At 40.7% G+C, this 15,498-nt stretch overlaps 1 protein-coding gene across 1 annotated transcript; it reads left to right on the top strand.

The window, feature by feature from the left end:
* Positions 1 to 11,358: 11,358 nt before the first annotated feature.
* LOC134520046 (14 kDa phosphohistidine phosphatase-like) lies at positions 11,359 to 14,802 on the top strand. Its single transcript, XM_063344958.1, has 3 exons — positions 11,359 to 11,522; positions 11,990 to 12,114; positions 14,562 to 14,802. The coding sequence occupies exons 1-3, from the start codon at positions 11,393 to 11,395 to the stop codon at positions 14,652 to 14,654; spliced, it is 348 nt and encodes a 115-aa protein (XP_063201028.1). The 5' UTR covers positions 11,359 to 11,392; the 3' UTR covers positions 14,655 to 14,802.
* The last annotated feature ends 696 nt before the right edge of the window (positions 14,803 to 15,498 follow it).

Here is a 15,498-nt window from a genome sequence, read left to right as displayed (position 1 = left end):
TTTTAATGATGTGTTTATGTCAACAGACAAAAATACATTATTAAGTACCTTTGAATAATCCAGTTCCACCTCTCTTCTAGGAGCTATATTTGTCATTCCTAAATTAAAACACTTTGTAAGTATTTATATCAAAATAGTTTGTATAGCAGACATTTATCCCACAGCAAAGAGCTGTAGAACTACTTGAAATTTTGAAGTCATGGAAAAAAACCCATCTTCACCCACAGTAACACTCAGTAGAAAAGGAAGAGTAAGAGCTTTAGCCAGCCTTGAGGGGAAAAGGAGTTCTGGTGCCAGTAGTGAAGGTGTTTCCTGTTTGGAGAAGAGCTTGAAACACTAATTCTTTAGAAATTCAGAGACAAAAGGTCTAAGGCACAAGTTTTCCCCAAGGTCTAGATGGGAAGAAAAGATAATTTCCATAAAACGTACTCATCCCTAGGCCTCTGTGTCTCATTAAGTATAAGACAGGCAATACAGAAGCCGGAATTTCTCAGGCTGCCCAAGTCAGTCTCCACTCTGTCTGGATTGAAACCTCAGGAGCCAGAAAATCTTATCTCCGCTTCTCATTTCGGGAACTCGCTGATGTGACTCAACTGCTCAATTTCCTCCAAAGAGGCAAAAATACACATTCAAGAATCTAACCTGAGGCCCGGGACCACTTGCACTGGCAAGGTGTGATTCAGTGCATTGAAACACAAAACAGAACAAAGGAGCAGAGGAAACAACTCGCACCTTGAGTTAAGAAAAAAGCGTGGCTGGTCTTAGCATTGTGCATACTTGGCTGTCTGCAGTTGCAGATGGAACTTGATTATTTTTAATTCTACTATTGCAGAGCTTGATTATTTCTAATTCCACTGTTGGAAATTATGGCAGAGAATCTCTTGAAGCCTCGCCACCCTTCACACACATGTAAGAAAGAAGAACTACATAACCCATGCATAGACCCAGCACTGTTCATTTTACTGTCCAGGTCTGTTCCATAGACCCTTACTCTCAGCAGGTGAGATGTCCCAGATGTGCCACTGATGGGGTTGCCGGCTCCAAGGAAGAGAACAGTTACAGCTTTTGGCAAATGAGAGGAGTGAGAGGAAGTTTCAGGATTAGGAGATTAAGTAGGTGGTTGGTTCTGTGAAAGTGGTCATCACAAGAAATGTTTTGTTTTGCAGATTCTTTGCTTAGCTTCTGCCTAGCTCTGTTCCCAGAAAATATTGTTTTGACTTATTGGGTAGCATGTGAACTAACAGTAGCAATGGAGTGCTGACACGACCTTCCATTCTCCATTTGCAGTATTATGAGGGATAGACTACAAAAAGGGCAGTAGCTTCACTTCCTTACTAATACACCTCACATAGTTTATGAACTCCAAGCTTCAGGTCTGTTATATTCAGTGCTTAAGTCAGTTTCAGGTAAATAATTTTTATACATCAATGGACACAATATTTAATGTGTTTGAGTACACAGCTAAAGCAAAGTTCAACAACAAATTTTTAATCATTAAATACAGCACCTTATAACTTCAATATTGTAATTTCTCACATTTCTCCATAAGTTTTCAGTCCAAACTGCCCACCCCAGAAGCTGTACTGCTCTAGCAAGAAATGTCTGCTAAGCAAGCTTTAGAGAAGGCCAGTACTTTTTTTTGTCCTTTATTTTTTTACTAGGAAACAAGCCATAAATGAGCTCTCCAAGTGCTATCTGCACAAGATCATAAACTAGAGCACCACATTTTTGAAGAATCTAGAAATTTTGGATCATGTATCTAAAAGGTGCTTTGGTGATACTGACCTCTGTATTTAAAGCCAAGCCTCAGAGACTGTCATCACTGTCTGATAACATTTATAAAACCAAGAAGCAGAAAGGTCCATCACCAAACCTACTGGCATTCTATAGAATGAGATCTTACCACTTGGTATCTGAAATCTTCAAAGCAGAAGACCAAAGTACAAGGAACAACTGCACAGCACTGAGAAGTTAAACCTGACCCACGAACAGCTGGCAAACACATTATCATTCATGCTACTCATCACTTTTCTCAGTCAGTAGACCATGAGAGAACAGAAGTTCTTGAATTAAGTACTCTTTCAGAAGCATTCTAGCCACTCCACCACAAGTTTGCCACAACCATAAAGTCCATGAACTTCCAAGAAGTTTATTTCTATCAGCTGGACAAGTAATTGCTTTTTAGTACAGTTGTGTTTAACATAAAATCATTAGTGGCGGGTACTTTAGTTGATACATATAGTAGTTTTTTCAAGAACAAAGAAATTCATCACTAACATTGAAAGCAATGGTGTTATATGGCTCAATGTTACCATTTTCCAGACAAAAATCAGCATCACTAAGCTTTTTAAAGTTCCAGTTAACTGGTGTCAAAATCATTAAGACTTTCCTTATTTCCTGGGCCTGAGAACAATACTTTAACTTTCCAGTGAAGATTTTCCTCTTCTGCCACTTCTAGATTTCTCGACTCCTCAGGAAGGGTGAGTCTGTCACCTACCCTGAAATTATTGCGCTTTCATATTTGAGCCTAAAAAGCAATCCACAAAGTCATTTTTCTCAAATGCAAAGCATGTGCCCTCCACCCCCTTGATAACTCTTCACTGGAAGGGTGAGTTGCAGGGAACAGGCTGCCCAGGGAAGCGGTTGAGTCACCATGCTTGGAGGTATTTAAAAGACATGTAGACATGGCACTTAGGGACATGGTTTAGTGGTGAACTTGGTAGTATGAGGGTAACGGTTGGACTCAATTATCTGAAGGGTCTTTTCCAACCTAAGCAATTGATTCTATGATTCTATATTTATCCTTCCTGGTGCATATTAGTTGGGGTTTTCCCTCTCATTTATCAGTAGGCATTTACTCATCTTCTGTAGCCACACATGACTGCAATCAGTAGCAGAGTCTGTTTATTTACACCACAGGAGTCACAATCAGCAAAGATTACTTTCATAATAGGTATTGGATCAGCAGGAAGTGAAGGCATTGTCATTTATCATCTATAAAATAATACTGGGCTTGCACGCATCATTCTTATTTCAAGCAGTTAACAGTTCAGATTACTTGTACTTTTTCTAAGCAACAAATGTTAGACTGGGTATATAAAACACAAAACAGAAGCTACCCTACTGTCAAAACAAAATGAAAGATCCAGACTTATGCCTACCTGAAGTAAATTAGGAGTGCAGTTTGTCTATACCCTCTAGAGTCAAAGACAGACAAAGGTTTATCTAAAGGTTAAGTCAAAGGAGATCCATTCGCTGTTAACAACGAAAGCAAATATATTTGCTTACATGCTTAAAGCAATGAGAAAAGAATTCAGAACAAAACTGATGGTATTGTAATTTTTCATCTTTTATTCAGGTTATGCCATTAGCTACTACATAAACAATAAGAGTTAAACCACCAATTCTATGGTTTGCTTCTATCCCCTAAGGCAGGATTCAATTTTCTTCCCCTGAAATAAACAGTGTAGATGCCCTTTTAAAGGCATTTCCCTCACTTACTAGAGTATGTAATTTAGTAACATGGAGTAACAAGAATACATTCCTATGTATACCAAACACTGCTCCTTGAGCATGGCACTCTCTGAATGCCAGCATTTGGGAAAGCAGCTTTTCATTCTTTTGCTCTGCATGTGATGTCCCTTCTCTCAGAGCAGAATTATTGCTGTAGCTAAACCAGTCCACAGACAAGAATATTAGTAGGTCACTACGAGAAATAGAAAGAATCTACTTTTTTTCCTTCAATTTATATCCAGAATTCTGCAAGTAAGACTTCATATAATTACTTTTCCCATCCGTCTTTTCTTCTTCATTCTGATTTTTACCTAGGGAACTGCACTCCCAACGCTGTGACTAAGGAGGGGCGTACGGTTTCCTCATATCTCCGTTCCATAAATACAAATGCATCTTGAAGAAAAATGGCTGCAGCTGGAAGGCCCTTATAGTCAGGATGTTACAGATCCCACAGAAGTGAACTCTGATCAATTAAACAACTCTTTCACACTGTTCATCTCTACAGACCACAAAGTAACAGCTGGGACTCTGGAATCATCACCTGCATGTGATGCTTTCATCGTGCCCCCAGCATATGCTGTAAGGCATGGACAGACAACCAAAGGACAGCAGAGCCCTGAAAAACAAACCCAGCAGATTGGTTTCATTGACCAAGGGAATTCTAGGGTGGAAAGCATGTGTTCAGTACTTCAAAGTGGGTTAGACCAGCAATCCTATGACAGGTGGGTGATATTTATGGCCATTAAGAAGAAGAGCCAGGAGAATGATGCGTCTTCCTAGTAGGAACCTCTAGACTGTCCAAACAGAAGAAATATTACATGAAGTCCCCTCTAAAGAAAAACCTTCCCAGATGCCTATTAGAAATTTGTGTTTAAGTCTGGGGAAGAAGAAGTAGGTAGGAAGGCTCAGAAAGGATGCGATGGACTCTTTGTACCAGAGAAGTAAAGAAGGTGATCAGAAGTTTTCTGTATGTAAAATGATAAAGTTGATATAAAACCCCAAATGGATACAAACCATCTGTGAGTAAACGTAGAATGGAAATTAGGAGGAAGTTTTTAGCCAGCAGAGCAATGGGGTTATAAAACAGCCTTCTATGAGTAGCAGAACAAAAAAAACTTGTTTTTCGTGCAGGTCTTGTTCAGTTTCTGAAAGGGATCATATGAGAGCATTATTCATGAAATCAAGGTATAAAGGACCCAGCAGAGGTCCTTTACACTCCTGCATGCTGAAAGATGGCTTGGATTCTTAAGCTTCAGTGCACAAACCAAGACTGTGGCTTCTGAACTGATTATACACACACAGATCCAAAAGATGCAAATACCAAGACAGATAATGTTATTATCCTGCATTTGTTCTGTCTTCATTGCTAATCTGAGGAGCTGCTAACCAACAGTTGTTGAAGGAAAATCTTCATTCAAAGACTATTAAATGAGTAGGCCAAGCAGCAGAGCAGACCTGTAATCTTTGATGTCCACGATAGTCATAATTCACATGAGTATTTCATTTGCATCAGTGTATTAGGCATTCTTCTGCTCAACTCAAGGGCGTACTCTCACTTTGGGATAAAAAAATTGCAAGTACAGCTGAAAGTTAATCCTCATTTTCTTTTCTCTCTTGTGTGAGAGTTACACACGATGGAAACTACCTACTTCAAAATTATTCTCTTAATATTTTCCTGTAATACAACAATGGGCCAAACATATCCTTACACCTTGTGCCCTCCTGTCAAAGAGCTCAATAAAAGGAAAAATTTATAAAGCTGGAATTCAAACTGATTGTTTCCCTTTCCTGACTCTGGTAACCTGGATTGGCATAATGGCTTGAGAGAATCCCATGGTGAGCTTCACTGCAGCACAATGTATATTTAACACATTTGCATAATATTAATATTCCTTTTCTAGTCACTTGCTGTTCAGAGGCTAAATTGCAAAATAAATATGGGGATGTTTTGACATTAAAATATTCCTGGCTTGCAGGTTTTTTTGCTTATTCTCAAATGAAATGTTACATTTGATCTTTAACCACAACCCAGTTTTTTCCCTTTAAGTTGTCATGCAAGTTAACTAATATAGTCTGGGCACTGAAAGCCAGCTAGAAATAGCAGGTTTGAGATCTGCACAGTAAATTGATCCTGGGTTTTGGCACAGTAAGCCAGTCAGATCTGAACTCTGTGTTTCTGCAGGCAGATAGCTTCTGCTACCTGAACTTGTTCGGTTACAACTGGCTTTGATATTTCCACATACAGCTGCAGTACAACCTCACCTTCTCTTCCCCATCCCTCATTTCAATCCAAATTGACAAAACAAGTGACAGTTGTCAATAACAAGTTCTCAAAAATTCCACTCGAGGACAAATTAGCTTTTAGAAAAGATTGGAAAACCTCATAAGACATCATACTCGAGGGTTAGCCCATTTGGGCTTTCAACCCTGGCTTTTTCAGGGATCCTTTCTGTTAGCAAGCTACTCAGAAAGGGAAGCCAGGGTGTTATCATTTGTAACCATCAGTTACTGCACACTAGACTATGCCACTTAGTGACTTTAGCTGAAGGCTGTAAAACACAGAACATAATGCAAGGGAAAGGAGTCACTTCAGCTACTCAACCTATCTGAATGTTGCAGTGTGAGTCAAAATGTAATTTAGTCTCATCTGAACTCCTCCCACTCAGCCCAGGAGAGGAGTTGAAATGCTGTACGTAGTGCTTTGCCTGAATTTTAAAAGTAGGTTCATGACTCAAGTCTGATTGAAAAATACTGTTACTGACTCTACAGAAGTGATCTGGAGAAATGGAGGGAGAAGCTATGAGCCTTCTAACTGCCAGGGTTCTCGTTTTGTAAGGATTTAATCTTTGCATGCCTGAAAACGTTTACACGTTCATAAGCACACACACCTGAAGTTAAAGAAACAAACAAAACTGTTTTTCACTGCTCTTTCAGTAACCTTAGCACTTGAATTTCATAGAATAGCCCATGTTGGAAGATACCTCAAAAGATCACTGGTCGAACCTTCCATGGGAAAGGGAGCCTAAATGAGAAGATCTAGCACCCTGTCCAAACACATCTTGAGAACCTCCAGTGATTTGCCTTGCTTCGTACATTACAGCTTTTTCAACGATATTTAAAGAGAAGGCTAGTAAGACACTCAACCTTTCTGCTTTTATGGCAAAGATTTTATGAATCCAGTTTGCAGATGTAAGTCCTACAATAGCCTCAGGTATACTCCCAGCAAGAAGAGAAGGGAAAGAGGTCAAATGTAAGAAATGGATATCCAGGCAGAACTGCTCTGGAAATCCTTAATAAGACAACACCTGCCTTGCACTATGCCTCCTATGCTTCAGGAACTCATACAGACCTACCACTTGATGTAACGACAGTACTGTATCTGTTTTATTGCAGATATTCTATGCTTGCTCTAGCTGGACTGATAGAAATAAAATGCAGCTGCATTTATATTACCCACCTGTGCTTTGCTCATAACACATTTAAGCTACTGATTTGAATATTTTTACATTTTTTTGGCATGCCTTTAGCACATTCTTCTGCTGTTAGGTTTGATACTGGCACATAACTGGATTCCTTAAACTATATTCAGAATCCGTATTTGTTGAAAAACTAGCATATTCATGTAACAATCCATGTACATAAAGTCAGAGTTTCCAGTTTTTTCAGAAGAAAACCCTAATCTGAATTGTAGTTCGAGCTACTGAGTGGTATAAGGCTAGAGGATATAAAGGCTTAAGATAAAGTAGCAGTATTTTGATGTGTCAAACTACTGCTTACATCTAGTAAACACTCCAGAGCTAACTTTTAAGGGCACTGCACTCACAAGTGTAAACCTCCTCCAAGATTATTTGAAGACCGTTTGTCCACCTGAGTAGGCAAAAAAATATGAAACTTTGGGAAAAAGATTCAAAAAGAATGCTCAGTATCCATACTCACTTCCTGAACTTTCTTGGAGGGTGGGGGCACATAGGAAGAAAAATATTTCTAGAAATTTACTATAGCAAGACACACATATCACAGCCTTCATGCCACCACACAGAGCCCAGCAGAAATGCAGTTAAGTGTGACAAGAAGAATGTATCTGCTGTATCAGCAGTTTCCATCACGCACATCACTGAATGGTTCGGGTTGGAAGGGACCTTAAAGGTCATCTAGTTCCAACCCCCCTGCCCTGGGCAGGGACACCTCCCACCAGACCAGGCTGCTCAAAGCCCCATCCAGCCTGGCCTCGAACACCTCCAGGGATGGAGCATCCACAGCCTCCCTGGGCAACCTGTTCCAGTGCCCCACCACCCTCACAGTAAAGAATTTCTTCCTAATATCCAATCTAAATCTACCCTCTTTCAGTTTGAGGCCATTACGCCATGTCCTATCATTACACTCCCTGATCCAGAGTCCCTCCCCATCTCTCCTGTAGCCCCCTTTAGGTACTGGAAGGCTGCTGTAAAGTCTCCTTGGAGCCTTCTCTTCTCCAGGCTGAAAAATCCCAACTCTCTCAGCCTGTCCTCATAGCAGAGGTGCTCCAGCCCTCGGATCATTTTCATGGACCTCTGCTGGACCTGCTCCAACAGGTCCATGTCCTTCTTGTGCTGAGGGCTCCAGAGCTGGACACAGTACTCCAGTGGGTTCTCAGCAGAGCAGAGGGGCAGAATCACCTCCCTTGACCTGCTGGCCACGCTTCTTTTGATGCAGCCCAGGATGCGGTTGGCTTTCTGGGCTGCAAGTGTGCATTGCCTGCTCATGTTGAGCTTCTCATCCACCAGCACCCCCAAGTCCTTCTCCTCAGGGAGAATATTTCACTTGATACCACAGGAATCCATTCCCTCAGCAAGAACAGTCACAGTGTCTCTGTTCTCCACCTATTTACATCAAACCTGTAGGAATATAGTAACACTGATATCTCTGTCGTGATCGCAATTTGAGTTGACACTTATTAACACTTTGAAGGGTTTTTAAACAAGAAAAGCATAGTCACAGGACCCTCTCAGAAGGGATGCAACAGAGAACACAAGGCTATTATCTGCTTTATCCCTCTCAAGACACTCAGAAAGTACTTTTAGAAGATAAAAATATGACAGATACCAAGAAATCTCATACCTCTATGAAAATCAACTGGGATAGCTACAATAGTTACACCTAGCTATCACATCATGTCAAATGTTTTTGTTGCTTCTTTTTAATCTCTCCAATTGCTGGAATACATGGAGAAGTTTGACCAAGTTCAGATGCACTAGGTCAACCAGTAACTTGGTTGAGGTTTCCCAGATTCAGCCTAACAACAGCCTAACCACACATTCTGTCACATCGACAAACAAATGCTGATACACCAACAGTTTAATCCACTGCAACATACACTGCAATATTGGCACATCCCAATCTAATGTAAGGACAGGTGAATTTTACAAGGCCATGTAGATTAAAACAATCTGATGATAAGAAGTGCATAAACAACAGCAGGGCAACTTTATAGTCATTTGGGTCCAGTCCAAAGCCTGCAAACCGTAACAGCAAACAAGACCCGTATGTAACATAGAAGACGAAAAAATACTCACAACACTTACCCCTATAGTCTGGCTACAACTACTCAAGAAAAATATCTACTGTCCTGTCTTAATTACCACCACATTGGTTCATTGTTTCCACATTTGAGATATTTATAATACTTTTCCTCAGAATAATGTTTTTAGGATATTACTGTGAAGAGACAAGATGTCACTTGGCCAAATAAATAAATAAAAAAACCATATTTTTCAGAAAATAATGCCAAACTCACTGCTACAGTCAGATATGAGTAATCCCATTACAAAAGGAAAGTCCCTCCATGCAGTTTTATTGCAGGCAGGCTGGCTCTGTTTTGAAACCCCTGTTGCCCCTTGCCATCCTCTTTGGACCCCTGAGGCCCACAAAGTGACACACTAACAATTACTGCCAACAGCAGGGGATTTCTGTCTTCAGCCTAGAAGCCAACGCGAACCTTCTATATACCTCAACATGACCTATGAAAATACTTTTGGATAAGGTGGGTGCTCGGGAAGACAAAAGCCTTAAGCAGAATGGGACAAAGTTCTGCTTTGCCTATTACTAAGTTACAAACTTATTTGCTCAAACTTGTGTCAGGTCAAGCCAGATGCCTGCTCTCCTTGTTGAGGACAAATTCCTTTAAAGTTTAGCTTCTAACCGAGGTATTCCAAAAGTATTTCCTCTGCCATCCTTGCTCTTGCTCATCAGTGCTACCATTGTTTGTTGCTAGTTCCTTCCATGCATCATAACTGAAATAGGGCAATAAAGTTTTCCATGGCCATAAGCACGCAACAGGCATCTATGCTTAAGGGAATGAAGTATCCTATTCCAGTTTAAAATGATAAGGCAAGGTTCATTCAAACAAGCAAGCTCCGTGAAGCCTTCTTAATCCTAAAGCTTCAAGAAAATATACGTAAGAGTATCAGCATTTGGCTAAATTAGCAGACAAAACAATCAAAGAATAAGCCGTATACACAAAAGTTACCAAAACAAAACCAGACCTTCTAGACTGCTTGAAAGAAGCTTAAAGAACTAACACTACAACAATCCTACAGGTCTTTACTACTGAATGAAACAAAGCAACCACCTCAGCTCCACAAAATTCTCTCAGCCTTATGACCTGAAAGGGCACTGCACTAAGACACAGATTTTATCACTTTCCCTGCCTACCCTGGCAAATCCAGAACAGCTGAGATGGTGGGCTTGGTTTGTACTTAAAGCCCTTCTCATCTCTTCTCCTAAAATACAGATAATGAGGATTTGGCTTATGTTACTGGGGCTCTGGTTGTTTTCCTCACAGTGATGGTGCTACTCGGTGCTCAAAAAGGTAATAAACAATAATATCTAAAATGATAAAATATTAGAATTTTTTATAAGATATAGGATGGATAATAAAGAAGCTTAGTAAATAAGTTTAATAATGAAGTAATAAGTCACAAACTGAATTCTAATAAAGAAATTATATATATCTTAAGCACCTCTGCTGTATTTAGATGATATGCTCTTCTAATGTTTTTCCTGCATTTAATCTTAGTTTATATAGAATAATGCCTGTATTTAGGCAGCTTTTACATTAGAGTTGGAGAAATTCATGTCAAGAATGTTCTAGTATTTGCATACATTAATAGGTCAGCTGAAAGTAGCCTACATGTTAGCACCTAAAAGATGTGGCTATGTTGAAACTCATTTGTGGAAACATTCTGAAACCTTTTTAAAAAAAACTTCTGGTCTTTAAAATGTGCCTATTACCTCTTCTTGGAGAGAGCACATCCGTGCTCTTACTTCAATGTGGCAAAGAAGCAACTCTTTTTCCTCTAGTAAGTATCCTAGATCCAGTCTTCAGTGAACTGGTGTATCCCATTCATCCTAGGCATCTGTGACTTTGTGATGAATCTGTTTGGAGCTTGCCAAACTCAAGTGGAACCCATAAAATAAGGGGAACAGGAGGCAAATCTGTATTTCTTATTTAGTATCTATAAAATGCAACCTATAGAATGCTGAGGAGTCGAGCTATCTGCCTCTCCACGGCCCTCACTCCCCTGGTATAACTGCCTTGCCCCGCCACAGACCGGCGATGGCGGGTGCCCGCCGCAAGGCCCCAGCTCTGGCAGCCGGGGGGGAGGCGTCATGGCGGCCAGGGAAGGGGCGCACGGACACGCTGAAGGCCTCAACGGGCAACCTGCACGAGTCCCCCACGGTCTCACCGAGCCGTCCCCTCACAGCCTGTGAGGAGAATCCGCCCGCGCCGCCTCCTCCCGCCTCACCACCAACGGCCGGGCGGCGGCTGCTCCTCCCGCCGCCGAGGGTGGTGGCTCCGCCCGCGCGCGGCGCCGTCCCCTCAGAAGCCGGCGGCGCCGCCATGGCGGCGGTACGGGAGGTGGAGATCGACCCCGAGGGCACGTTCAAGTACATCCTGGTGCGCCTGCAGCGCCCGGGCGGCGAGGAGCAGCGGGACATCGTCCGCGGCACCAAGGCGGCCGAGTTCCACAGTGGGTGACAGGCGGTGAGGGTGAGGGGGGGCAGTGACCGGCAGCGGGGCCTCCCCCCCGGCAGCGTCCCTCAGGTGCGGGACATGGCCGCCGGATCCCAAGCGAAGCTGAGGCGTGGGGGCGCCGCCGGCCTGCGGTGGCTGGTGTCAGCGGGCAAGCCCCTTCTTTCCCCCTTATAGGTGCCTCGCGTGAACGTGAAAAGTGGGGGTCAATATCTCTGTCAAGGTGCCATTTGCAAACCTGATAAAGCCCATTTAGGAGAACAAGATGTATTAACTGAGTAAAAAGACTGAAACAGAGAACCTTAATTACAGCTTTCTTATGTCAGTCAAGAGAAACGTCCCCCTCTTGCAGGTGAAAGAAGGGAACCAGAGGAAAATGAGTGGAAAATAGCTGAAAAAGAAGAGTTCTAGAGTATTTGATGCCTCGTGCCTATTTTAATGGCCCTAACCATTCTTCTTGTGCAGATCACATATTTGAAAAAGTAAATCCTGAGATGGAAAAGCTGGGATATGAATGCAAGTGCCTTGGAGGAGGGAAAATCGACCATAATAGCAAAGACAAGAAAATTAGGGTATTTGGGCTCTCTACAGTAAGTGCATCTCATGTATTCCTTCAAATCATTTTGCCTCCAGTGTTCTGGGATTTTTGTTTTGTAGCATGGCAGCTTTCAGCAATTTGAATCTTAGTGTAAACATTAACTGGAAAACTTGCCTGGCTCACTTGTGAGATAGATCAGAAAAACACTGTTTTTAAGGGCAGGAGACCAAAGCAAAAATAATAACTTAATGCTGAGTAATATCAGCATTAAGTCATAATCAAGACTAAAACTGGATGTTAGCATTTCTTGACTCGGAATCTGTTAGTCTTACTGCTAGAGCAGAAATAGCCCATATGTAGCCCCGGGGTCTTGATCCAGCTATTGTGGGATTGTTATTTGCCAACAAAAATGTTGGTTTGGTAGTTGACCGGCTAAATTGTGCATGATGTTCTGTATGTGTGGTGGGTGAGAAGCATAGACCCAGTTTAGCTGTGGTGAATTTTTAGTAGGTGAAGATGTAGTTTCACATAAATGCATTTTGTGGGAATAAAAGTAACTTCCAAGAGTATGGAAGCTAGTGCATTTTGTCACCTGTTACGTTTCTGTGTAAGTTATATTCCTTTATGGAAGACTCAGTAAGTGGTAATGATTTCTTGAATTTAGCCAATGTGCTGTAATCTGTTTCTGGTGTTGCTCTGTGATGAAGCGTAGCTACTTCTGTAGTAATACTGTGAGTAAAAATTCTAGGTTTCTAGTGTAGACAAGAATAAAGTTCTCAAGTTATTGAATTTTTCATAGAAAGTGATGGTTATTTCAAATCTGCTTACCTTAACTGGATGAGCAGTGAAGGTTGGGCCTTGAATGTGTTAAGCATTTTTAAATGTTAGTACTACTTGTCTTCCAAGATGACTCTTGCCACCTGAAATCATAAGGCAAAAAAAAAGAACCCTTTAGGATTTATATGGCATGGGGAGGCACTGTATAATGCTTATTCTAATAAGTCTTGTGCCCATCATAACTGCATTTTAGATTTTGATGCCTTTATTATTAATTCATCTGCCAACTTAGTGTTAGGCACAGTGATCAACTCCTCCTCTTGTAAGGCAATGTGCGTGGAATATACCTTGTTTCTCTGCTTTTGGTACCTTGATGCTTACAGATGAGCACCAGGTAAAAGCAGAGTTTTATTACGATGAGGGCTTCTGTCAGGCAGAGACCTGGAGGTTCAGAAGACCTGAGTAGCAGATCAGAAGTCAGTGTATCAATTACATGGGTTTAATGCTTCTCTTCAGTGGGAGATTTGTTGTCGGACTCCAAAATGGCATCATCTTGGTTTTTTACAAAAACCAGAGAAAGTCATTGACTTTTGAAGTAAGATGCTGTGCTATTTATTTGCAAAGCCGGATGGGGTCTTCAAAGTGCAAGTGTGATCTGTAGGTCTGTTGCTTTACAACTGACAGTATAAACCTGTTGTGTTTCTGACATAACTATATTATCTGGTATTTTTGAAAAGTTTGCATTTTATAATGCAGCGATAATTTTAACGTGTAGTTTAAATGCTGGTTTACTTAAGCTGTTCCTCTTGGGGCAGAGCCAGTGATGAATAAGAGTACATGTTTTGATAATGCAATGTTGAGCTCTTTTCAGCCTTCCGAGTTAAATGTTTCACATGAAATATCAGTGGAAAAAGAAAGTAACCTGTAAATCAAAGGTTTTTATCAGAAGACTGCACTGTTGTGCGGTAAAGGCTCTTGAACAGCAAAAAACTTGTAGTTCTGAAATAAGAAATGAAGATAACTTAAGTCATGTAAGACAATAATGGAAAGGCGCCTTCTACCCCAGCTTTCTTAAATTTCAGTGAAAGAGGAACACTGTGATCAGTGATATAAATGAGGGTCAAAAATCAGATGGGTCATCTGACCTTGCATTAGTTTGGAGTTGCAGTGACTGAAGAATACAGATATTTAAAATTATGCCATTACCAGCTAAGGCAAGATGGCAAATAAATAAAACATGAAGACTGATTTCTTTAGTGGCTAGAAGAGTACTCAAATGTTCGCATGTGTGGTGGCTTATTCCCTTTTCCTTCAGCTGAGTCAAGCTGGTTGTTTTTATGCTCATACATTCAAGTGTGTCAGTGTAATCACTGTGGTTTAAAAGAACATTCAAGAGATATGGTAGCTGAGGGGTTGGGAACATTTTAATACAAGCTTTTTACTGGAGGGATCATGATGTGAAAAATGCATCCTCTATTACTAGAGATTGACGGACCTTATCTCATTTATTTTCTACAGATGAGGGTGAGGGAATTGGAAAGGATAACAGAAAAATTTAACCTGATACAGAAAGAATAACTCTTTAGAACCTCTATTTGTATACCTAGATTTGTACGTGAGCTACTACAAGTATCGAATAACTGCCTGATTTGTGTTGACGATAACTCATTGGTTCTGTGGACTTTCTGTACATGTCTTATAAGCGCTTGTTCTTTCTTGCAGGGCTATGGAAAAGCAGATCATTCAGTAACTGTAGAGATACTGAAAAAAGTGTATACAGATTATGAAATTACATGGTCAGATGACAAGAAATAATGACAAGAAAAGATGACAATAAATGACAAGAAAAAATACTTATCAACACAACAAGCAGTTCAAAACTGGTAACTCTGTAATTTATTTACAATAAATAAAATTGAATGTGTCTTCTTTGTATGTTACCATAAATCTGGAGTAAACTGGACTCTGCTCTAATTTATAATGCTGTTAGTAATCCTCAGATATATCTAATTTTTCAGATCATTCCTTTGTGCAGAATGTGCAGTTCTAAGCCTTTTTCCTGCTCTTCTTGACATGCCGTCTAATGAAATGCTCCCACATCATCTTACCTCCAGTTTGTTTTTCATCCAATCCCATTTCACTGATACATTGTAGGATTTTGCCATCTGCTTAAACACCACAGGACCAAACCTGTTCCCTGGTCTTTTGACTGCAGTATTTTCTGTTCCCTTTATTTTCTATTGCTTTTCAGGCTTTTCTACTTTCTCACACAAGTTTATAAAAATAGGGGGGTTGGGGTAGGGTTGACTGTTACAGTTCTTTACCAATGTTCTAAATCTTTTATTTACTCCATGGTTTTGAAAAGTCAATATTTTTGTTCCACACAAGTAATGATCAAGATGTTTTGTGTTCTTCTAAGGTCTTTCCCTATAGCAGACTGATGACAATGTCAAATTCTGCCAATATTTGCTTCATTCTGATTCCTCTGTACTACTTTAATTCCCCATGAGTACAATGGTGCTTTTTCCTTTTTTTTATAGCAATAATTATCTTATAGTTTACTTCCCAGCCAGACCCAGTACACCTAGGTAGTGTAATTAACTTACAGCACCTGCTTCCTCCTGTTGTGGCAAGATGTTCCCCTTCATTTGTTGTGAAG

Source organism: Chroicocephalus ridibundus, chromosome 8 (genome assembly GCF_963924245.1).
Source record: "Chroicocephalus ridibundus chromosome 8, bChrRid1.1, whole genome shotgun sequence".
NCBI classification, from domain to species: domain Eukaryota; kingdom Metazoa; phylum Chordata; class Aves; order Charadriiformes; family Laridae; genus Chroicocephalus; species Chroicocephalus ridibundus.
Note: the sequence above shows the minus strand (reverse complement) of the source record. Positions and strands in the feature narration are given on the sequence as shown.